The sequence below is a fragment of the Barbatula barbatula genome (genome assembly GCF_947034865.1).
Source record: "Barbatula barbatula genome assembly, chromosome: 2".
Classification (NCBI taxonomy): Eukaryota; Metazoa; Chordata; class Actinopteri; order Cypriniformes; family Nemacheilidae; genus Barbatula; species Barbatula barbatula.
The window spans coordinates 13,858,173-13,882,494 of NC_136767.1; the positions used below are offsets into that span (position 1 = coordinate 13,858,173).

At 38.0% G+C, this 24,322-nt stretch overlaps 2 protein-coding genes across 3 annotated transcripts; one reads left to right on the forward strand and one right to left on the reverse strand.

Annotated features, from left to right (window-relative positions):
* The first annotated feature begins 2,556 nt into the window (after positions 1-2,556).
* On the forward strand, positions 2,557-7,534 carry tmem175 (transmembrane protein 175). Its single transcript, XM_079449929.1, has 10 exons — positions 2,557-2,886; positions 2,983-3,021; positions 3,390-3,487; positions 3,612-3,663; positions 3,749-3,784; positions 3,941-4,024; positions 4,151-4,315; positions 4,439-4,520; positions 5,220-5,352; positions 5,943-7,534. Exons 1-10 carry the CDS (start codon positions 2,686-2,688, stop codon positions 6,604-6,606), a joined length of 1,554 nt encoding a protein of 517 aa, XP_079306055.1. The 5' UTR covers positions 2,557-2,685; the 3' UTR covers positions 6,607-7,534.
* Positions 7,535-7,621: 87 nt separating this feature from the next.
* On the reverse strand, positions 7,622-23,193 carry cds1 (CDP-diacylglycerol synthase (phosphatidate cytidylyltransferase) 1). Of its 2 annotated transcripts, XR_013786318.1 has the most exons (14): positions 22,777-23,081; positions 15,976-16,124; positions 14,646-14,742; positions 13,976-14,073; positions 13,455-13,594; positions 12,414-12,472; positions 11,397-11,479; positions 11,167-11,254; positions 10,954-11,022; positions 10,703-10,855; positions 10,447-10,566; positions 10,121-10,224; positions 9,353-9,744; positions 7,622-8,894 (listed from the first exon to the last, which is right to left on the reverse strand). XR_013786318.1 is itself a non-coding variant. In XM_079451004.1 (13 exons), exons 1-13 carry the CDS (start codon positions 22,840-22,842, stop codon positions 9,609-9,611), a joined length of 1,362 nt encoding a protein of 453 aa, XP_079307130.1. In that variant the 5' UTR covers positions 22,843-23,193; the 3' UTR covers positions 7,622-9,608. The 2 variants fall into 2 exon arrangements, 1 of the variants encoding a protein (XP_079307130.1); XM_079451004.1 differs by having other exon boundaries at positions 7,622-9,744; positions 22,777-23,193.
* Positions 23,194-24,322: the final 1,129 nt, after the last annotated feature.

Here is a 24,322-nt window from a genome sequence, read left to right on the forward strand (position 1 = left end):
CACCTAAAATGTCCCATAAGTGCAACGGCCCATTGAAAAGAACTGTGAACTATGCCAACTTCAGGGGTCATTAACTCCAAAACGCTACAGTAAAATTGTCTGCTTTTTGGCCAAGTGGAAGTCAAGTATACTGGGTATAACCCTTATGTGGAACTTTTGATGCATCCTTAAAGGTTTTCGAGATGTAGCACCTAAAATGTCCCATAAGTGCAACGGCCCATTGAAGAGTACTGTGAAATATGCCAACTTCAGGGGTCAATAACTCAAAAATTCTACAGTAAAATTGTCTGTTTTCTGGCCAGGTGGTAGTCAAGGATACTGGGTATAACCACTATGTGGAACTTTTAACGCACCCTTAAAGATTTTCGAGATGTAGCACCTCAAAATGTCCCATAAGTGCAGCGGCCCATTAAAGAGTACTGTGAAATATGCCAAATTCAGGGGTCAATAACTCAAAAATGCTACAGTAAAATTGTCTGTTTTTTGGCCAAGTGGTAGTCAAGGATACTGGGTATAACCCCTATGTGGAACTTTTAACGCACCCTTAATGATTTTTGAGATGTAGCACCTCAAAAAAGTGCAACGGCCCATTGAAGAGTACTGTGAAATATGCCAACTTCAGGGGTCAATAACTCCAAAATGCTACATGAAATATGCCAACTTCAGGGGTCCATAAATCCAAAATGCTACAGTAAAAATGTCTGTTTTTTTGTCCAGGTGGTAGTCAAGGATACTGGGTATAACCTATATGTAGAACTTTTAACGCACCCTTAAATGTTTTCGAGATGTAGCACCTCAAAATGTCCCATAAGTGCAGCGGCCCATTGAAGAGTACTGTGAAATATGCCAACTTCAGGGGTCATTAACTCCAAAATGCAACAGTAAAATTGTCTGCTTTTTGGCCAAGTGGAAGTCAAGTATACTGGGTATAACCCTTATGTGGAACTTTTGACGCATCCTTAAAGGTTTTCGAGATGTAGCACCTAAAATGTCCCATAAGTGCAACGGCCCATTGAAGAGTACTGTGAAATATGCCAACTTCAGGGGTCAATAACTCAAAAATTCTACAGTAAAATTGTCTGTTTTCTGGCCAGGTGGTAGTCAAGGATACTGGGTATAACCACTATGTGGAACTTTTAACGCACCCTTACAGGTTTTCGAGATGTAGCACCTCAAAATGTCCCATAAGTGCAACGGCCCATTGAAGAGTACTGTGAAATATGCCAACTTCAGGGGTCAATAACTCCAAAATGCTACAGTAAAAAGATCTGCTTTTTGGCTAGATGTTAGTCGCAAATGCTGGGTATAACTCCAATGTAGAACTTCTAACGCACCCTCAAAGAAAGTCGAGATATGGCACCCCATGCGGTAGACATCAAGACAAGGTGTAACCCACCTGTGGAACTTTTAACGCACCCTCAAAGACATACTTGTACAAAAACACATATTCTGTACATACAACAAGTGACAAAGTTTACATAAATCTAAATACATGTAACTCCATAGCAGTAATATACGCACTGGCTAAGACCAACAAGAGTATAATAAATTGTATAAGAGCAGTGGATCAGAAGAAAATTCGAATAAGCTTTATTTTCCAATTGTGCACACACAGACAAGCAACGTGTTGTGCTTTCAGGAGCTCAGAAAGAAAAAATACAGTATAGAAAAACACAGGAAATGGAAATATATATATATATATATATATATATATATATATATAGAATAACAATAAAATACATCAATGATGAAAATAATTAATTTACATTATAGATATGCAAAGTATTACAAAACGGTGTATACTATGCTTTTTTACAAATATACACGTAATTTACTTAATTATGCATAAACCGTATTGCAGGCTCTGCACTAGAATATTGCACTTACAAACATGTAGGTACTTTTGGATATGATTAATATTCTGAGGCTGCCTAAAAACGGTCCTATCAAAGTAATATAGAGAATGGTAGGGGGAGTGGGTGATGGAGGTTCCACGTGAAGTTCACGTTCATCCAAGGGGCATTCAGCACGTCATGACTTAGACAGCAAGCAGCATCCCATCCTCTGTGCACTCTCTCAAACACACACACACGCGCGCAAAAACGTTTTTATTTTAAAAAAGTAAAAGAAGAGAAACGCAAGATGATCCCTAAACTAAGCGCGAATAAGAAACTGGAAAAGCGGATTGCTTCGCGTTTTTAAGGTGGAACGGATAGCGTCAATAAGAAACTGCGAATAAGAAGCTGGTTTCAGCCTCGTTTTAAGGGTAATGACAAAATATGAAACAAATCTAGAACAACAGCGCAACCTAGCGTTAAATATTAAAAGTTCAACTCAACTTTATTTATATGCCTTGCTTGTTTATTCTATTCTATTTCGCAGACCATCTACACATGATGCTGTATATATACAGTTAAGTACAGCTTGTAAACCACGCGCATAGCAATGCATATTAATACAAATGTACTAAAAAGCAAGAAAAATAAACATTTAACCAAAATGAGTCTAGCGAGGACAATCGTCCTGTATACATGTGTGAGTGTACGCTGTCTATGCACGTGACCAGTGAGCGCCGTCATGCGCGTGCGGGGAGATGGACTTCCGGTCAGCTGACGTTGCGTCATCAGTGTTTGCAAACAGCGTTCATGCCTGCGCCGTCCGCTGACGCCGTTTACCGCTGCTGTCATGGCAGACAACGATGAAAACGAAATAATCGAGCATCACGATGACGAGGAAATGGAGAAAAGAGGAACGCCGAGAAATCCATCGCATTTATTTCTGGAGAGCGTTACGTCGTTAGAGAAAGACGTTCACAGCAGCACGCAATCCTCACACCGCCTGCTCGCGTACAGTGATGCGCTCTTGGCCATCATCGCTACTGTAATGGTGAGAAACAGCACTTCGTTTCAGTTCTATTAAACCAGACTATAATGTGTGCATGTGAAAAAGGCAACTACATCTCTTATGAATTTATTTTCACAGATTTTACCTGTTGCACATACAAAATTGCAGGATAATGAGGTGAAACAAGTTATTTTGTCTAAATAGACAGAACCCTTTAAGAGTGCAGGGTCACTTACTGTAAATAAAGGTTTCTAATAAATGCATTATGAATAAATAATTTGCCTGATTGAAGGAATGCAAGCTGATCAAATTTTGTCAGTCATATGAAAGTTTTTTAGGTTTATAACCTCATTCCCATAGCTACATTAACGTCAGTGTTATTCCATATATATAGATGCGAGTTTGCTATTATTCTAAAAAGTGAAAAACATATTGTTAAAGAATAAGTGACCCTAATCTTTTAAATGGCTGCATTTGAAATGAAGCGTGTTATGCTTTACTTGATGTACTTTATACATAAAGTGATGTAATATCTCCATATTCAGGAACTGAAGGAGAGTATTCAGTCTTTGCTCACTACGAAGGTTTCCGTCTACTTGATGACGTTCTTGATTGTAACTGTTGCTTGGGCTGCACATATCAGGTGAGAGCATGTAAACATTAGCACGGCAGAATTCAAATATTAACTTCATATAAACTATTCCCTTCATCCACTGCCTTACATTACATTCAGTCGGTTCGAGATTTCCTTTACACGTTTTTATTAGGTTGTTTCAGGTCATTGAGCGCATTGATGATACCCTTGCACTTCTTAACCTGGTGAGAGCATAAAGAAAGCTGACGTTGTTTTGTTGTTTGTTAAGTGTGTAGAGATGTTCAACTTTTCCTTTTTATTGTATTTCAGGCTTGTATGATGCTCATAACCTTCCTTCCATACACAGTGAGTTAATCTATTCATGTGACAAAGCGTGCACTGATGTTGCAAAATTTGCAAATCTTACACTGTTTTTATGACGGTAATCAAATATTATAAATATAATAATATGAACAAATGCAAAAATGGTGTCATTTTATTGAACGTATTTGTTATTTATAGTTCTCCCTTATGGCAGCATTTCCTGGCAGTGTTCTGGGCCTTACTTTCTTTTGTGCCTGTGTCATTGTGATTGGCTTAATTCAGGTGAGGAAATCATAACGTGGAACATTCAACCAATAAAACCATTAACAGTGCTCATTCATTTACATTTAAGCAAGGTCATTGATATCATGATGTCAACTTTGGTGACGTGTTTCTTTGTGCCACTAGGCTTTGATTGTCTTGTATGGATTTAGCCGTCCCTTCCTTCTGAATGACCACATCCAGATGTCAGAGAATCCAACTTATTACAAGCACCACATTCTCAAAGTCATCATGAAGGTTCCCATCATGTGCTTCTTTGCCATCATCTTTTCATTCATCTTTTTCCAACTGGTAGGGAAATTTTAAATTGTATTTAGATATTACATTTGATACTATACACAATTCATGCTGAAATGTTATAAAGTGTGTTAGTATATACAACAAATATTAACACATTTCTGTTGTCCCCCATAGTCATATGTCTTTCTGGCTATTGTAATATTCCTGCCCTACATATCTCAGTCTTTCAAGTGGATCTGGAATAAAGCCGTTGGTGGTGAGAACAAAACATAAAAATTCTCCTGTCTTTTAAAAGATTTATACAAACAACGGTATATGGGCCGACACAAATCATAATCACGATTATTTTGGTCAATATTAAGGTATGTTTATCTAACATGATTACTCCATGACTTTTAAAACATTAAAGGGATAGTTCACCTGTCGTCATTAACCCACCTTCGATCCGTATAAATGTATTTGTTCTGTTAAATACAAAATAAAATATTTTGAAGAATGTAGGTCAGAAAACTGTTCTGGGGCACTTTGACTACCTTTGTCATTTCTCCTACCATGGTAGTCAATGGGGTCCAAGAACTGTTTGGTTACAAGCATTCGTGCAAATATCTTTCTCTGTGTTCAACCAAACAATGAAATCAATACAGGTTTGGAACAACTAAAGAGAGAGTAATTCATGACAGAATTTTCATTTTTGGGTGAACTTTCCCTTTAAAAATAAAGACCTTGAATTCAAATGATGAACAATAAAAATTATCATGTAAAAACCAACCGCACAGCTGTAGATTATTGCAAAATAGAATGCGGCACAATTATCGCTTCAGCTATTTTGTTTTTATTTTTTGAATGCCAAACTTGTTGATTACGATTATTAACAAATAGTTGCACAGCCCTACAATGGTATAGACAATTGTAATCTGACCGAACTCTTGTCTTGTCACTGGTTCTATAAATTCAGGTCAGGTGGAAGATACAGATCATGTGCTTTTATACAACTACGTCCCCAGTGAGCCCTTAAGTAAAGAGCGTGTGGAGGCGTTCAGTGATGGAGTTTATGCTATCGTCGCCACGTTGCTCATCTTAGACATTTGGTTTGTATTTCTCTGGACCGCACAATATTTTACTGTATATTAAACTAAGGCTATTTATTTTGGCTGTATTATTTTAATGTTTGCTATATTAGTTAAGTCACACACTTTTGTTAATGGGTAAATCAATGTTCGTTCAGCATTTAAATGTTATCTTTAAATTGTTATCTCAATCGATTACACATCCAGAATAAACATTTATGTTTACATAATGTCTGTGTACTGTGGATAATAGTTATAAACGCATTCACATTTATGTATACACATTTAAGAAATATATACATGCATTTATTTATAATTACCAATCATTTAATCCAAAGTTTATATATTTTTTATAAATTAATAAATACTAAATGCATATGCACAGTACAGGGACATATAATATGTAAACACAAACTTTTATTCTGGATGAATACACAGAAACAAGTAAAAAAAGCAATGGCTATAAAGCAATGGCTTTGGATAAAAGCGTCTGCCAAATGCATAAATGTAAATGAGTGCGATTAATCACGATTAATCGATCGACAGCCCAACCTTAAACTTTTTGGAAAGTTGAAGAACTTGAATAAATCTTTTCTGTCTTCTATATACAGTGAAGACAACGTGCCTGATCCGTTTGTTGTGAAGAAGGAGTTTAACGGCAGTCTGCTCAGTGCACTTCTGAGTTATGGTCCGGAGTACCTTGCCTACTTTGGTTCCTTTGCCACTGTCGGGCTGCTTTGGTTCACACACCACTCTCTGTTCCTGCATGTGACGAAGGCCACGCGCCTCATGGGTCTTTTCAACACCTTCTCCCTGGCCTTTGTGGGCGGCCTGCCACTCGCATACCAGCTCACCAACGAGTTTCCAAGAGGTTCACGCAACGAGCTGGAGGCGGTGCAGATCAGCTGCGTCATCATCTTCTTCGCCGGCCTTTTCCAGCTGGCCATGTTTATAGTGGCGCTCTTCAACGAGCGCGAGACGTTACACCCGTACGTGCGGTACGGCGGCCAAGAGCACGCTTTCATGCTGGCCAAGCTCTCTCTCTACCCCTGTGTGGCACTCGGAACGTTTCTCTTAACTTGCGTTCTTAGTCGATTCAGCGCCCCGATCTTTCACATGATGGAGATAGGCGTGCCGTTCGCCTTTCTGTTACTGAGGCTGCTGGTGCGTGCAGCTCTGGCGCTGCTGAGGTGGCTCTTCTGTCCTGCAAGACCGGATGTGGCCAGAATTCCTGTAGAGGAAGATGATCTACAGCTTCCAATTAATGACATATGAACTTAGCAGAGAAGGGTTTTAGGTCCGTCCGCTTTACTTATCATTTTAAAGGTTAGGCTCGCTTCCCAACCCTATCTAAATGAATTGTGCTACTGACAGCTTTGTGATGTTTACGGTTATGTCATGCAAACTGATCGAGTCACTTTGTGTTATGGACTGTGGAACAGATAAGGATGTGTGAGAGCTTCAGGGTCTTTACTGATCTCAGGACAGTGATCATTTGGAATGTTGAAGCGAAATCATTTTTTGTCTTAGATATGCACAAAGCCATCATAAAATGCCTACTTTTGTTTTACTAGCATGCTGAAAGTTTTGTTGTTTCAATGTTCTTGTATATAATTTGTAATGTTCATACGTAAGGTCAGTTTAGTTCACATTAACCACAGCTAGAGTTCATGATCAGTTATGTTGTTTCTACAATTTTTAATCATTATCTTTTTTTAAATGATGCACTCTTAACCTTATGTAAAGGACATTTGACTACATATACATACTTTAAGGCTGAGGAAGCTGTGAAGTTCTGGTGGCAGAAAATGGTCATACAGATGCATGGAGTTCCAAAGTAACACGCTTCAGGTTATGAAATACATACATAACCTGATGTTTTTAGTTTTGTCAGAAAATATCTGTGGTTGATTTCATGTAAATGAACCACCAAAGCACCTTAAACAAGTCTTTGTCGCACTTTACATGACTGGATTCAGCATGTAACAAAACAACTTTGAACATCAAAATGCATAAGCCATTGTAAGATGTGTTTTATGTTGTGTGATTGTGTTTCATCTGAATGTTGTAACCATTCTAACTGTCAATGTGACACTGTAAAACGCACTCGTCCAAAAAGCGTTCTCACATTTTTGTAAAGAAAATAACATCATCTCTGTCTGTTCAAATAAAAATAAATTAAAAAACTCATTGCGGCTTGCAGATGTACTTTGATGTAACTCTGTAAAGAATGTAAAGAATTAGACTTGCATAAGAATGGGTTAAAAGTAAAGAGTTTATTCACCAAGTCATAATAATAAATTACCTTTAGCTTTATTTTTCCCAGAAGTGCCAATAATGTTACTTTGTTCATGTCTTGCAAGTTCATCCTATTAAAAACCTTCCAATTTAAATTAGAAAACAGTTGTGAAAATTAAACACAGACACATAAATAAAGCTTCTCATTTTTTTCAAAACGATGAAAAACAAACTGCGATGATTAAATGAACTGTTAAACCCATTCGCTGTTAAACATCGTAACAGTAGAAGCTTGCACAACATCATACACTGGATAACGTATAACTTAAATCATACAGCGGCTCTAAAACAAACTAGTTAAAAATTTGTAAAATTGTGACACCCACAAAACAAGCTCTAGACACCTGATAGATGAGGTGCATACTCTTTTTGGTCTGATGGGGTTTAAATTACTACACATACTACATTCTCACATGGATGCATCATGTCTAAAGCTGCTTGAGCCAAACCTACAGCTATACAGTCTATAGGGTAGCATTTATGCAGGAAGAGAATATGTAAACTTACAGAGGAATTAATAAAGACGGGTCACAAAGTCACAGAAATGTAGCTTTTAAAATAAACACAGTGCTCAATTTGGGATCCCACGCAGAATCTACTGACGTTTTTTTTCTTTGTGCGACCGTGATTTAATATCCAGGCTGAGATCGATATGTGGGTAGCTGAAAGCTTATTAAAAGTAGTAACCAAAATCTTAAACATGCAAGCCATTTTCAGAATTTGACTTTCTGTGTACAGCCTTTTGATTTTCATACAGTAGCTTTTCATCAGAAGATTCTGTGTGGGTCGACTGATGTGTAATTTGGGCAACAGTCACAGACATTACACATCCATTCACAAGTTATTGCACGAGAAGCTTGGCAAAGAGTAAAGATGATATGAAGTGCCTTGTAGAAACCTAATTTCCTAAATACTTCAACTCTGTTGGATTCTATATTTCTTCAAGTAAGGTTGTACCATTTGACAACGTTTAGATTCATATGAACCAACTGCGTTACAGCAAAAGCTTTGGTACATATTATTTGGTAAAAACAATATTGCAGGGAGGACAATGCAAGAAATATACGTTCACAAGTGTCTATTTCTAAAATAATTCACTACTTGTGTTTCAATCTTTTAAAATATCACATAGCTATTCAAAGCACCAATGTTTGTTAAAGAGTTTGTTCACCCTTCTGGATACAGTGCAACTAAAATGAATGGTCGAGTAGCGTAAACACAGCAGATTCACATATCATCTTTTCCGCTCAAGTAATTCTCCACCCCTACAGAGGTTTAATCGAGGAAAATAAGACAGGGTGAGGTCTTTTTGCATATCATTTCATAACGTTCCATTGTATAATTTCCTAAGTCATATATTTTTCAATAAACATATAATCTCTCTCTCTCTATATATGATCTTATCTGTGTACCATAATACACAAGAGATATGTACACACAAGACACTCACACAAACCCATTCATCGTGGAAGGGAAAGAAGGACATGGCTATTTTAAGCAGTAACAGTAGGACTTAAAACATGCTTCTTGTTTCTGAACTTGTTTTGTAATGGTTTGAGTTTAGGACCCTGTTATAAATCAAGCTTATTTAACCATGACAATTATGAATCTCCAAAGTCTCCATGAGTTATTGCAGTCACAAAGTACTCATACGTACGGACAGAATCACTCAGAATCAGTGCAACAATGTCACCCCATTGTACAGTGCTATACATTCACTTACCATGTACATAGTTCTTTTGTTTTGCATGTTTGTTGATTGGAAGACCTCCGATTTTCCAAACAATGTCTCCCTCCTGTGGCCATTTCTATTCACTGAGTATTTCATGGGTTGAATGTGAGAGTTAGTTTTGCAGCACATGTCACTCTCAGATGTTTCTATGGAAGCTGCAGCCGCTGGTTTACAGTTAGATGGGAGTGTGCCCGTGTGATCATAGTCAACAAGACATAAGCTGGGTTTGTCTGCAGTGGGTTTTTTGTCATTGCCCCTCCATCACAGCAGGAGGCAGCAAACCATTTTCCTGCAGGTGATTACGCAGTATGTTGAAGATGCTGAGCTGCTGCTCTGGCTGCAGGACCAGCAGCTGCTGTAAGACCTTACTGGGATTCGGTCCCCTAGGAAAGAGAGAAAACGTGTTAAAACTCCTGGGTGTGCACATCTGGGATTCCAGGAAAACCAAACACAGAAGCACTCATCTCAAGCTGACATGGAGCTTAATATAACAATAATATAAATATAATAAATGATTGTTATATTTCTGTTTTCATTTAACTGGCATGAGTAATATTTTTCAGACCATATATAAGCAAATGGGCAATTCAATGCAAATGTTAACCTTGAATTGTAAACCTAATCTATGAAGAGCCATCCATTCTCCATTTGTTGGATATTTTTGCTTATTTGTATTAGTTTTAACTGAAAATGTCACATCTATAACGTTGGAATTGCCCAAATGAGAAAGGATGAGGAAGATATGAGCAGATTCCTCACCTGATGAAACTTGCTATGTAAACATGAACAAATGTAGCCATCAAGTACTGACAGTCAAAGCGATCCATGATCCCTCCATGACCAGGGATGGTGTCAGCAAAGTCCTATATAATAAAACAGAACAGAATGACAGTGAATTCGGTCACTGCTAGTAAGCAAAGCGTATGTAAAGATATACAGTCAACTTATTTTTACAAAACACACTGTAAGTACCAGATGATTTGGTATTATGTTCTGATATGTAAAACCATATAATTATAAGTATACAGTCTTTTTCACATAACTGTAAATGTAAAAATACAAATGACATCTCAATGGTGACTGACTTTGATTTTAAAAGCACGTTTGAAGCCACTGGCAAAGAATCCACCGAAAGGTCCGATCAGAGAGGCGAACGAAGACAGTGCAATACTATGGATCTGAAATGGGTAGAGGTTGATGGTTTTCTGTGAAAAAATAAACATACAGTCATCATTCCCAAACCAACACACACAAACAAAAAAAATAGATCATCATTGGACTCAAACCGGACAATATTACTCCGAGCTTTAAACACAAGGATTTGGCCTGTCGTATACTCACCCATCTTATCACATTCTGCACCACAACAGGCAGCGTGTATTCCTGCATCACAAACAGATTTGATGGGTCACACTCCACAGTGAAACGATTCGTCTCGCTGTTGTATTCCACCGGACACACAAAGTACTGGTACTGGGACAGCAGGTACGCAAACTGAAATCAAAGGACATGGAACTTTCTGTCAGTATTTAACAATGTGGTTGTCAGTGGTTCACATTAATACAACCTGAAAAGTCTAATGATTTACTCACAAAGAAGCTGAACACCACCGTTGCAAAGAATCCTCCAATGAAACCTTCCCAGGTCTTCTTAGGGGAGAGCTGAGAGGGGACATAAAGGATAAAGTATGAATATAAAGTGATTTGTTTATGCCCTTGTGCACTTTTCCCAGTTATAATTATGAAAAGTTCATAAAACCAAGGAATGAGAATGCTTTTTGCTAAATTTGCACAAAACAGGTTCACCTTAATCAATGGGGTTCTTCCGAAAAAGAAGCCAAACAGGTAGGCCATGATGTCATTACAGATCACTGTAGAGATTGGAAGTATGAACCTAAAAAAATACGATAGAGATGTATTATTAAAATCGTACAGGATACAAGAAACTGCTATCAAGTGAAACCTCGTCAAACACAAGCAATGCAGTTGTCAAGTAGTGATGTGAAAGACAGGTCTATCAGGTCAGGTGGGCTTACCAGATCATTCCATCAAACAGGTTCTGAATGACCAGATGTGACTGAGTCACCACTATCAACAAGGTCACATGGGTCCAAGCAAACTGGAATGGCAAGCACAAACAAACAAACACGCACGCACAGTGACCACCCACACGCAGACATACGCAAACAATCACGGAGTGAACGGCTGATACATCACTGAAAACTGATGATAATGTATAGTGAGTTACAAACACACAATCACAGCGCTAAGCAATACTGTGCGGTGAGGCAGCACGACAGAAATTTGTACCTGTCTTGCCGCTGAAGAGTGATTACATTTTAAAGATTAAACTAAGACTAGAAAATGGCTTAAAATGTGTAAGCAAACTATTTTGCTGTTCAGTATTCCTGTATGGTAACTTTATCTCGAATGGGTGTGACCACACAAAAGAAAACTGTTGACGTATCATTTAACGTTTGTTCATGCTATTAGTTATTTTGCTCAACAGCCCTTCTTTAACCCATCGTTTCTAGTTAATAAGTAGCCAGAAATGCACATCAAGACTAGGTTTACAGTTCCTGACGAAAAAACAAAGCTTGCAAGGCATCATAAGCAAAGTGTACGTTTGAGGTTTGAGTTCTGCATATAAGATATAAGTTGTTTGGATGTTTTTATCAGCTATACACTGTTTTTTTGCAAGATTAAATGGAAGTGAAAAAAAAGAACTATCGCAAATCAATCAAATTTAGGATAAATTCAAAATGGCTAAATGGGAAATGTTGAGAATTTAAATAAAATAAAAGAATAAAATAATCTACAGCACAAGTTATGAGTCTGTGCAAAACTTGCAAGCGAACAATACTGTAAATAAAATGTATGACATGCAACAATTTTGTCATTTCATTTATCATTTAAAGCAAAGAGGAGAGATGAAAGCTGCTGTCACTTTTATAAATCTGTATTGAATCTACATGAGGCATAATACTCTTGTGATGACTGTGAATGAAATGAGCAGTTTAGTTAAAGCTGGCACATTAAGTACTGATACACACCATATAAAACTGCAGGCGGTAATGTTTCTTCACTAAACTCAGCACAAACATGCAGAAACCTGGAAAAAGCAAATAACATGCAGTTAGTTGTCTGAAATATAGTATCACTGTTTATTCACGACATTTAAAACATCTGCAAGACATCAGAGATAAATTAAATGTGTATTTGTTTTACACTTATTACTGTAGGCATTACAACAGCATTATGGCGTTGTTTTATACAAAAGCACAACACTAGATGAGAAATGATACTTTAGGCTCTCGCTAATATAAAAAGAGGAAACTCCACCACAATATTAATCATAAGAGACATTACAGGCATTGCAATCTGGTGGAGTGACAGTAAATGTCTATTGACTGCAGTGATGGAAGATCTGTAACAGCTGCCGGCATGCTGCTGTACATCTATGGCAATAACACATGCGCTTCTGGTCCTGTATGTGTGAACATACAGTGCATTTACAGTATATCTACACTCACTTCTACTACAGATGCCGCAATGTATTTGTCTTGTCCCTGAGCTGGTAAAATAATTTGTATTGGTAATATTTGACATTCTCTATTTATTTGGTACTTATTTAATTCAAGCATCAGAGCATTCAGTGCTTTGCTATATTGTGAAACTATAGCCATCATAAACACCATCTCCTTTATAACTCATTATGTAATATACATAATCTGGGCAAAAGTTACCTTGGAAAAAAGATAGATTTTTCGATTTTATAATTGAATTTAATCATAACAAGTTTCACCTACTGTACAAGTTACATGACAGCACATCATTCTTATTCTTTATTTCTTTCGCTTTATTCCTCCAGTTGGCACTAACTTTAACTAATTCTCATGAGCTGAATCATGACTGAACAGCCATCATCACAGAGCATACAACATGTTTACACAAGTATGTCGTAGGTGTGACCAACCAAAGCTTGAACTCGGTTTGATCTGTGATAAACTATAGGAGCAAGCTAATTGTGGAAAGTGGCCTACAGTCAAAAACATCTGACAGTCTGCTGTCCTCATGAAACGTTTTACACTCACCTGCCAAATACAGTGCAAAAGAAATAAAGCGATGATAACGCACGAGGAACTGCAAAGGTTCCTCCCTTTGGACGAGAGCGCCAAAATAATCTGCAACCGTCTCGCCATAAAAGAAGTAATTCACACAAATCAAGAAGTACCTGAAATACAGAACAGCAAAGATTTATGTCAATAGTTATGTGAAAGACTGTGGCAACTCTGTGGGGTTTTACCATGTTAGCTTGGGTGACTTATTTAATGCAAGAGCTCTTTTGTTTAAACAAAGCGTGCAGATGGGTGTACTTTATGATAGGTTCCAACATGGAAGTGCACTTTGTTCAGGTCCAGAAAATCACTACTTTATCTATGCCACATAGATTATATTGCAAAAGTTGACTGAAAAACGTGAGAGAGTGAGTGTTTGTTTGTTTGCTGTAGTAAATGAGTGTAAAATACATAAATTAGAGAGCAGGAAAGAGACAGACATAGAGAAAGAGAGACAGTTTTGGTGGAAGATAAGCTTTAAACTATTCTTTACTTACCAACTAAGTGTCCGAAACCACGGCAGTTCATAGGAATGGTAAACTCTATAACCAATGGTTATAATTTCTTGAAAGCACTTGATTTGAATACCCATGACCTATGAAATGAACAATAAAATGCAAGTTAGAAATAAAATAACAATGGTTTGTATTGTGTTAACCAATCTGCCCGAACAAACTATTACCAATCATAAAATATAATATAATGCATGAGCATCATTTTTTTTGACATTTTTACAATTGATATACTTTATAATGTAATGTATATAAGTATATATAAATTACAGTATCTTAATGTATAGTTATGTGGAACAGAATTGTGGGCCAATGAGATTTCACAGTGGGCGGGGCGAACCGTGGAATAAATCGCAAATAGGAATTAAGCAACTTGTTGTCACCATTGCGGCTGGTCAACGCTGCACACAAACTCATCTATACATGGTAGCACGTATAATTTGTTGCATGTCTGGTTACGACACAGCACTTTGGGTTTTTCGACAATTTATTTTGCATAGTCTGGTGAGGTTACAAATGAAATGAGTGTAATTCATTATGGAGGACAGGTTTTGTTAATCCAGTTTGGAACCCTAAATGCTGTCTAGACTGTGGTAAGTGTGTTTGCCCTATTAAATGTGTCTGTGTGACATGTACGGTTTGTATTCATACTTACCACTAAAAGGAGCATGATGGGTCCCAAATAGATGATGAGCAAAAAGCCAATAATCATTGACAATGACAATATGCCTCTTACCCACCAGTTCTTCCATCTGTAGAGAACAAGATAGTCATTTTAATGCAATTTAATGCTCTGTTTTTTAATATCCATACATTTAAGTATTAATGGACAAATAGATCTGACAGCACAGATGAAAGGGTTCACTTTGAACAGCATTTAGTTTACACACTGCTACAGTGTTCATCTGAATTAAACGGCACACGCAGAATGAACAACTTTACAAGAAAACAACAATGATAACTTTGATTCAATCTTTGCTTTGTTTTGAAGGCCACCTTTCTTCACAATTCTTAGATCAATGGGGCAGATGGAATAAATGTAACTATAAATGATGCTCCATAAGTCACAAATATGAACTCTTCTTTCTCTGTCCTCATTGTCATAAACTGTTTGCTAGGCAGGAACGGAGCAGGTGCTATCATTCACACATGCAGCTGAACAGAAAGGAGGGGGGATTTGTCAATGGAGGAAAATCATGAGGGAGAGAGAAGAAAAAGTCAGCATCATCACAAAGTGTTCAGCCAGGCGCCGGTATTTGGCATTCAGGCATGTTGTCTGGGCTGAACCAGTGCGCCTCTGCAGCCTTTTGAAGACAGCAGAGCATCACATAAACAGACAGGGTCTCATCTGGGTCAGAAATGACCACTGGATTTAATATATAATCATATAAGCATTTACAATAAAGCATAACCACAGACCATGGCTGGTTTCTTATTATTGTGGTTCAATGCAGCCAGTTTTCTATTGAACAAACTTTTGTATTTGTTAAACAGTACAGGTCAGTTTGAAGAGAATGCTGGAGAATGAATTAAAAAATGTAAATGAAGGAAAAACGGAACCGTAAAACTGACAAGGATGTGGGCTGCTAAAAGAAAAAGTCAACTGTATTCTCCCAAGGGGTCAACCGCCCTGTCTAACCTCATCTGCATATCAAATATCACTAGTCTCTCTCCTATTGATCAGAATCAAACTGTGTAGGTGAGCAATACTTGCTGTAAAGTTATGTGTCTGCAAAGAATACCTGGATCAATTTTCACAAGGCACGGATTTTATTAAACCTTCCCTTTTGTGGATAGCAATATAGCAAAAAAAGTATTGTGGAAAGCATAAAAGTGTATCTTTCAGGAGTAAAACAGGTTAAACCAGTTAAGAAGAACGATGTTATAGGTGAATTTAGTTATCCTCTTTTATGTTTCTCGCATGCATTATCGACATATATAATGCCTTTATTCTGAAGATTGTTTAGGGAGTTGTTTGCGAGCACCTCGATGACAAGCCCTCCAGGGCTTTGTTCAGACACTGTGGAGTGTTATCTGTGGAAGGTGGCACATCTGGTGTGTCCGCTTTTGAGTCGCCCTCTGTGTCTCCTTCTGCCTCACCGGGAAAACAGAGCTTGTCATCACCATCTTCCTCCTGCAGAGACACATATACGACGTGAAAGGCAAACTAGATAATGAATGAGCTCACTCCAGATATACACACTTAACAAAGCAAACAGACATCAGACGATTGTCTACTTTTACTACCGAGTTGAATACTGCTAATCAAAGTGCATTTACGATATACATGTTTTGTCAATATGTGTGCTCCATGGAAATCAAACCTGTGAACTTTGCACTGCCAATGCAGTGCTCTAGAGCTTCACAAACATTCATGCATGGAAAAGAGCAACCGTTGCACAATATTTTGTTTTCTTATTGTAAATATTTCCTTTAAGGCACACAATAAAACTGCATTACAATTCAGAAAAAGAAAAATGTGCATGTCTCACTGTCACACTAGAGTAAAGAAAACTTGTGTACTAAACAGAGACCGAAAGCAAAATGTCAGTGGTTAATCTCTTCATGGAAATTGTAGATTTACCAGTCAAAGCAATAGACAGCGACAGGGTGGACTGAGTATTAGTCCGAATAATTTAGGCAAATTCTAGACAAATGACTGGGAGGAAAATCAATCTGGCTGGAGAGCATGGCACCTGATGTCAGTGCTTCCAATAGGTCGAAGTTCAAACCCGTTTCTCCTCTGTCACTACTGTCACGGTCAGTATTCTATAACCATCAGCAAAAGAACAGAATAAAGCATTGTAGAAAGCTAATGATTTATAGCACGAACTGCTCAAGTGTGAAAAGTCAGACTATGACGTGCTAAATAACTTATCATCAAAGGGAAATGTTGTTGAGGGGAAGGTTAGGTCATTGCTCATTTGAAAGCCTCTAGAACGCGGTTGGGGCATCAAGCCACATCCTGGAAAGCTTGAAGTGTAATTGTCTCATTAATCTGCAATAAATCTGTAATCTGGATTTAACCCAGAGACAGTCAACCACGTTGGCTCATAAAGTAGCTGAATTGGATTTTAGATTGATAAACAACAACGCGAAGTACATAAAAACTGTCTAATTTCTCTACAGTAACAGCCAAAAAGTGGAAGCTGTTTTATCTGCTATAGTGTCCCGGATACGACAGCAAAACAAGCTTCACTCTGATAATAGATCAATATGTATACATGTTAAAGGGATAGTTCACCCAACAATAAAAATTCTGTCATCATTTTATCATTTACTCATCCTCTTGTAACTTCAAACCTGTATGACATTCTTTCTGCAGAACACAAAAAAATATATTTTGAAGAAAGTCGGTAACCGATCAGCACTGGACCCCTTCACTTCTACTGTAATAATGGATGGAAACAAAACCAAGGCAAGTGAATGGGGTCCAGTTAACAGCATGTTTCAAAATAGAAAGAACAGGTTTAAGAGGTTGATGACAGAATTGAATTTTTGGGTGAACTATCACAGTCTTCTGCATGACAGATGCTAAAGAAGAACTTTGTATAGGAAATAGTGTTGCCGGGTATTGATAAAAACTCCATAAATAGGTATGTACTCGTTTTCTCAAGGTTCTTTAGTCTACAAGTATGTTGTTTTGACAACCCTTTTGGAAAGACACTGTGCCATTAATAAAATCTCATTCCTGTGAAGACATTCTTTAATACTCACTCAAAAAATGAAGCCTAGTCAGATACTTTACACATTGGTCAGACATTCCTTAAAAAGTTGTGTGTAGAAGGATATCTCATGTCTGAAAAAAGACTCAGATTAAAGCCTGTAAAGGAAACCTTCTGCTAACTTTTTAATGAGTGGACATTAAGGCCCCCAGAACATATTCGTGCAAATTTACAGGTCTGAAATTTGCTCATCTCAACTATTACCTACATCAATGTAGTTTGTAAATTGATTTAGTGCATTGTAAAAATTAAAGTGGAAGTTTGAAAAGAAAGCTAAAGGCAACGAGGACCAATAAACTGAAACATTATCTCTTGCTGTTCTAGCAGTACAAAAGATAGATGAGGAGAGAGTTTTCTAACTCTACAGATGAGTGGCTCTATTATTAGCCTAAGGGTTTCACTGAATAGCAGCCTGTAATACACAAATAATTTGCAGTGAAAATATTATCCCTATAACATTGAAATTATATATTCTTTCTTGCAGAAAAGAAATGCGTTTTCATGCAGCAGAACACGGTCTCTGTGCACTGCATCTTTCACAAACATCTGAAGTTCCCCAGTGATTTAGTCTTATTATTTTAACTCAATGAAAGGAATATTCCACATATGTTTCGCTCTGAAGAAACAAAAACATCTTTAAGCATCCTAGCTAAATTTACTGCATGATGGTACATATTTCCGACGTAACTAACTTACCCTTTATAACCATCTGATCCAAACACGGACATAAGCAGACTAGCTAGCTGATTAGCTGTTCCATAAATGAGACTACACTAATCCGAAAGGGGGAGAGAGAGAGAGATTGAGATTGAGGCAGAGAGAGGCAGAGAGAGGCAGAGAGAGGCAGAGAGAGAGAGAGAGAGAGAGAGAGAGAGAGAGAGAGAGAGAGAGAGAGAGAGAGAGAGAGAGAGAGAGAGAGAGAGAGAGAGAGATTGAGATTGAGGCAGAGAGAGGCAGAGAGAGAGAGAGAGAGAGAGAGAGAGAGGGAGAGGGACACCACAACAAAAAGGCATAATGACTTTGTCACCATACCTCTCATTCAGTTTCTACTGGCACAGCGTGTGTCTGTAACCGAATGTGTTGAACTGACAGAGATCATATAACCGATGAACTGTGGTGGCAAAACACCTTTCCAAATCATTACTTTAGGAATTAACAAAGTACTGAATCCCCTTTAAATTGCCACAGGAGAAAGAAATAAAGTTTTAATACAAAAATGAGACTGTGAGTCTATTGCAGGGTTTTTTGGGGGAATGAATGACAGCTAGACTTGTTTTTTTCCTGTCTCTTTAAATGCTTTACGGGGTGGAAGAATTGAAGGAATGAAGGAATTCATACTGTTGCAGCAAATACTGAAATGAACACTCACTGCTTTAGTTAAAAGCAATGGGCTTAGAGCGATAGCAGCAACATTTCAAACACAGCTGCTGTGTGCTGCTGTATACTGTCAAAAACTGTTGCCTTATGGGAAAAAATAGTAAGGCAAAACTTAAAGGGATAATTCACCCAAAACCTGCATGACTTTCTTCCGCAGAACACAAAAGAAGATATTTTGAAGAATGTTGGTGATCAAACAATCCATTGACTTTGGCATTGGATTTGTATTCATACATAATAGTATCACACAAGTGAATGAAAAAAGCAAAAACGCACACCCTTTAAAAGATAAATTTGCTGGTTGGAAAGGGACTATGTAAAAAGTCATTCATTACGTATAAACGTATCCGGATTTTGATTGGTAGCAGGGGTCAGTTCCTTTTTTTTACATGAGCTTAGGTCGGTGTGCTAAACATAATCATAGGTTGCAATAAGCTGTTTGCACAATAACCAATGTTTTTTTGGGGGGGGGGGGGGCAGACCCAAAATATCTTTTTAAATGGCTAGCAATGCAAAAATGGCAAAAACAGCTAGGAATGCACCGAAATGAAAAAATACCAAACATGGCTTCACGTATTTCTCCGAATTTATTTTCATTGCATTAACCGAATGGTCAAAATGTGCTTTTATATTTTGTCTTGCTTTTCAATACAATACAATATAATAAAAATAGAGCAAAACAAGTGGGCTAAATAAATAAAAAAACTGAGCCCTCTTCCTTCTTGAATAGCCTATATTAGGCCAAAACTGTTGAAAGAATGTAGGCCTACTGTACTCTGTACCCCTACAACAAAACACTTCATTAAAAAGTGGCATTCAACATAATAAGTTAAAAATATGAATAAACGAAAACTGCGCTTTCTTATGCCTTGCCGTGATTTTCCGGGAAAATGGCTAATAAAAGGAATAGGAATCCAAGTGACGACGACAAAGGGATCCAGAATTATAAATACATTTCCGAAACAAGTTGGAGTGCTGAGGGAGAGTATCAAGTACACAAATACTACATCTTACGTCCAACTGGTTTTGTAACAAGTTGACCATGTTAAGTATGAGAAAACAGCATGTTCAACAGTGTAAAATCAGAATGCATGACATAGCATGATACCCGATGTTTCAGAAATGTACTCTGGCCGGTAAGTTCCGTGCTGTTTCTTTCTCTGACACTTAAAAAATGCGTTACACACTGGCGACACGTCTGCTGCATTAATAAAGCATCTCTCTCTCTCTGCACTGGTTGCTGCTTGATCACACGTCATGTTCGGTAAAAATGTATTCCGCCATTTCACTTATTCTTGCCTTTTCTGCTATTTTCGGACGAATATATTTGGTTTGCCGAACATTCGGTGCATCCTTAAAAACAGCATCTGGTCAACCAGCTAAGCCTTGAAGGTAATTACAATAACTTCTACCAGCTAGACCAAGGTAATAACATCTATAACTGAAATTAACTGCAAATTGCCAACAGTGTTTACAGTATATGATCATGTCTACACTGCTAGGCCTTCACAGAATTGTGTCATTACAACAGGGTGCTGAGTAACCATCTTGCTGTGGGGAATTGCAGAAGTAGGCCATGACCACAGGAAGAAGGTCAGAGAGAATCTATCATTGAGAGCGGGTTAAAGGACTGGCCTGCACCGAAGTTAGGACGGTCTATTGAACTCTGAGGGTTGCTAAAAATTTGGCTTATTAAGCAAGTTAGTAAGTCAAACTAAGTCAAACTAAGTCATACGTCTGCGTTTTGTTGGCAACTGGCGTGTTTTATAAATTTGATCAAACTAAATACTCTTCGAAGATACGACATATGCAATACTACTGTATAGGCACTCAAGAATAGTATGAGATTGGCACAAACTGCATGTGATACGCCATCATTAATGGTTTGTTAATAGCGAGAATTGGGCCTTTAAAATAAAGTTTAACCAGTCAAATTACTCTTAATAGTCACAACTAATTGTTTTTTATATAGACTTGTTGACATTGAGTATAAGGGCTGTCAAGCGATTAATCGTGATTAATCGCATCCAGAATTAAAGTTTGTGTTTATCTAATATATGTCTGTGTACTGTGCATATGAATTTGTTTTTATTAACACCTACACACATAGCATTAGAAAAATATCAAGTAAAAAAATTAATAAATGTTTATATGTGATACATCTTAAAATTTCCTTAAATATATATACATGTATTTATGTTTTGGTGTTTATACATACGAAATGAATATTCAGATAACAGACATATATTATGAACACAAACTTAAATTCTTGATGTGATTTATCAAGATGAATCATTTGACAAACCTACATAGTATACAAAGCAAGTGCTCTGGATATCACACCACGTCAAGAATTTGACTTGATCATGCAAATTCTTGGGTTTGGAACCAATGGATGTTGTCTTTCTCATTTCGACCAGCAGCTACATAATGTGTATGCAGATAAATGCTGGTCCCCTCGTGTACCAAACAAGATACGACTCAAATATTTTCATAGAGGTAAAGTGTGATATCTTGGAGACTTTATTATAGTTTCAGTGCTTCAGTAGTGTTAATACACAGCGTATTCCTCAGCATAAAAATGTGAAACTGTACTTGCCATGTGCTTATGCATTCAACACATCCATTTAAAGGATGGCTACTGTGACCAAGTGATTTGTTGATAATCTCACATGTTTTGGGATCTCAGCCAAAGTCAGACTAAAGACTGTTTGTTCAAAAGATCCTAAACACAGCGTCGTTTCTCTCAGCCATAAAACGTCGACTATACTACACAAAACAACACGATATAAGAGCACAGAACACAGCAATGTGCAAACACAGCCGATATGACATTACATTTCTGTTGCATGTTATTCAATCATTTCTTCACTGATAAGAACAATAATATTACACAATGTCAATCCAGAACTTTCCTTGCTTCAACAAAACGTCCAAACATCTCTCTCAGAAGTAAATAGTTTATTACTCTGTAATTACTCTGGTATTACAACATGACCAAATTCAACTGTGTCTAGCAAGGGTGTAACTTTGGTTAGGGGGGGACACAAAATGGAGGAAAAGGTTTTTTTTATCACACACTCAAAATACCTGTTTTGCGTTGCTTATAATTATTAAAGCATGAAATCAAAAGGTGTTTTATTGTGTAGCAAAAGTTGATGTTCATTGAGGGGCACAATGCGAGTATTGACTGAGAACGGGGGCAAACATGGTAAACCTGAATCTGCAGTCGGAAGGAGTCGAGCCTGATGTCTTTCTAAAATGCTGTACGAGGTTTAATGTCCCTAAACCACGAGCAGGGAATCACACGTGTCTGTCAAGCCTTATAAGAAACACTAAATGTTACATTTCATACCAACCATAATGCATTTGGACACAACTTCTGCTCACTGGATCACATCACTGGCTCTCGTCTTTGCAGCGTATTGTCATGTCAGACAGGCTAACAAAGCCTCAAAACGGCCCTTTAAAGCAATGCCACAACTCAAAAACTCACTTAATCCTAAAGTCAACCCGTGACAGCGGTGTTTGCTAAATATCTACTCGGGCTGAAGTGGTCTGACTGGTTGCTCGTTAGCTGCTTAGCTAGAAAGGTCATCCGCAGGCGACTGAGGGGAATAACACTGTTACTGTAAACACAGCCTCGCGAGTAACGTTTAATACACAGTTTACTGCATGAATTACCTTGTCGCTGATGTTTTCTGTGCTGTCTGGGTCTGCTCCTCCACCTCGCCTTCTTAGCTCCGTCATGTTGGCTTAGTTCAGTTTAAATAATGCATAGATATCGTCGGAGGTCCGCGTCAAATACAAGCAGAGCCAGCGCGGGGTTAGTGTAGTTAATCCGGTTGATTTAACCAACAGCGACCGTTAAAGTATCTTCAGCGGCAGGTACAGAGATCCGCACAGGTACCGCGCGCTTGTTTGTGCCCGCAGATCTGCCCTGTGCGCTCGCTCGCTCGCTGCTGTGTTCGTTCGTAAGACGACTCCCCCCTCCCTCTCTCTCTCTCTCTCTCTCTCTCTCTCTCTCTCTCTCTCTCTCTCTCTCTCTCTCTCTCTCCCTCCCTCCCTCTCTCTCTCTCTCTCTCTCCCTCTCTCCCTCTCCCTCTCCCCCTCTCTCCCCCTCTCTCCCTCTCTCTCCCGCAAGATTCAAGATTCAAAAGATTCAAAAAAGCTTTATTGGCATGATAAAAAAGTGTTTTACATTGCCAAAGCAGGAAGATTAAATATAAACATTCTGTATAAAATAAAATAAGAGTATCCTATATAAGAAACAATCTCTCTCTCTCTCTCTCTGAATCAACACGAGGAAGCACTTCTCTATGGAGCCCTGCCTGCTCATTCAATCGACGACACCAGCCCAAGCGTGACTGTTATCAGCTGTTTTTATACACGTAAACTCAAATGTTTGCACAGTGTGTAATGTACAAGAGCACAGTGAAGTCCGTGAATGGCGACGTGGTCGCGTTGCGGAAAGCAATTCTTCATGATTTACATACTCATTTAAATCAGTGGAGAGCAATTTCATTGTTAACATCGATGTTTAAAGACCTAAAACAAAGTTACCGGATTGCGGATTTGAATGATTCTTATAGCCTCGTCTTAAATATCGCACGTCATCTTGAGGCCCCCTAGTGGTCTTCTCGGGGTTATAACACTGATTCAAACATTCACAAACGACTGCATACACAGTAATGCTCAGCTGCAAGATGTTAAGTTGCAAAATTTTGGGGATTTAAGGGTGATGAGGGGTATAATAGGAATGGTAGGTTTTTAATGGTTTTCCTGGGGGATGAGAACCAATTGTACACCATTGAGTCCTACTTTAATAAAGCCCAAAACACAATACATCATTTCGCTTGAATCATTTTTCGATTGCTTTCTCGAGACGACTCTGGCTTGTTTTAATGTGGGTTTCCAGTAAACCACTGTTGCATGAACGCTTAAGAGTCATGTTCCACAAGAATGAATCGCTCAAACAAATGACTGTTCGGCAGTGTCTAAGAAACCAGTCATCAAACACAGGCGTGGTTCATCTGGAGACTTCCTTTTGTTCTTTGTTGTTCGTGATAGTTCACCCAAAAAATTATCTGAATTCTGTCATCATTTACTCACCCTCTTGTCATTTCAATCCTTTATGACTTTCTTCTGCAGAACACGAAAGAAGATATTTAGAAGAAAGTTGGGAACAGAAAAGCACTGGGCCTCATTCACTCCTACTGTATGGACACAA

What these genes read in the sequence shown, in the direction of transcription:
- tmem175 (XM_079449929.1), top strand. Translation starts at nt 2,686, where the DNA reads ATGGCAGACAACGATGAAAACGAAATAATCGAGCATCACGATGACGAG. An exon ending in CCCTTGCACTTCTTAACCTG is followed by an intron (nt 3,664 to 3,748) that starts GTGAGAGCATAA and finishes ATTGTATTTCAG; the next exon opens with GCTTGTATGATGCTCATAAC. An exon ending in CTGGAATAAAGCCGTTGGTG is followed by an intron (nt 4,521 to 5,219) that starts GTGAGAACAAAA and finishes CTATAAATTCAG; the next exon opens with GTCAGGTGGAAGATACAGAT.
- cds1 (XM_079451004.1), bottom strand. Translation starts at nt 22,842, where the DNA reads ATGACGGAGCTAAGAAGGCGAGGTGGAGGAGCAGACCCAGACAGCACA. An exon ending in CCATCATGCTCCTTTTAGTG is followed by an intron (nt 14,074 to 14,645) that starts GTAAGTATGAAT and finishes TTCATTTCATAG; the next exon opens with GTCATGGGTATTCAAATCAA. An exon ending in CGGTGGTGTTCAGCTTCTTT is followed by an intron (nt 10,856 to 10,953) that starts GTGAGTAAATCA and finishes CTTTGATTTCAG; the next exon opens with TTTGCGTACCTGCTGTCCCA.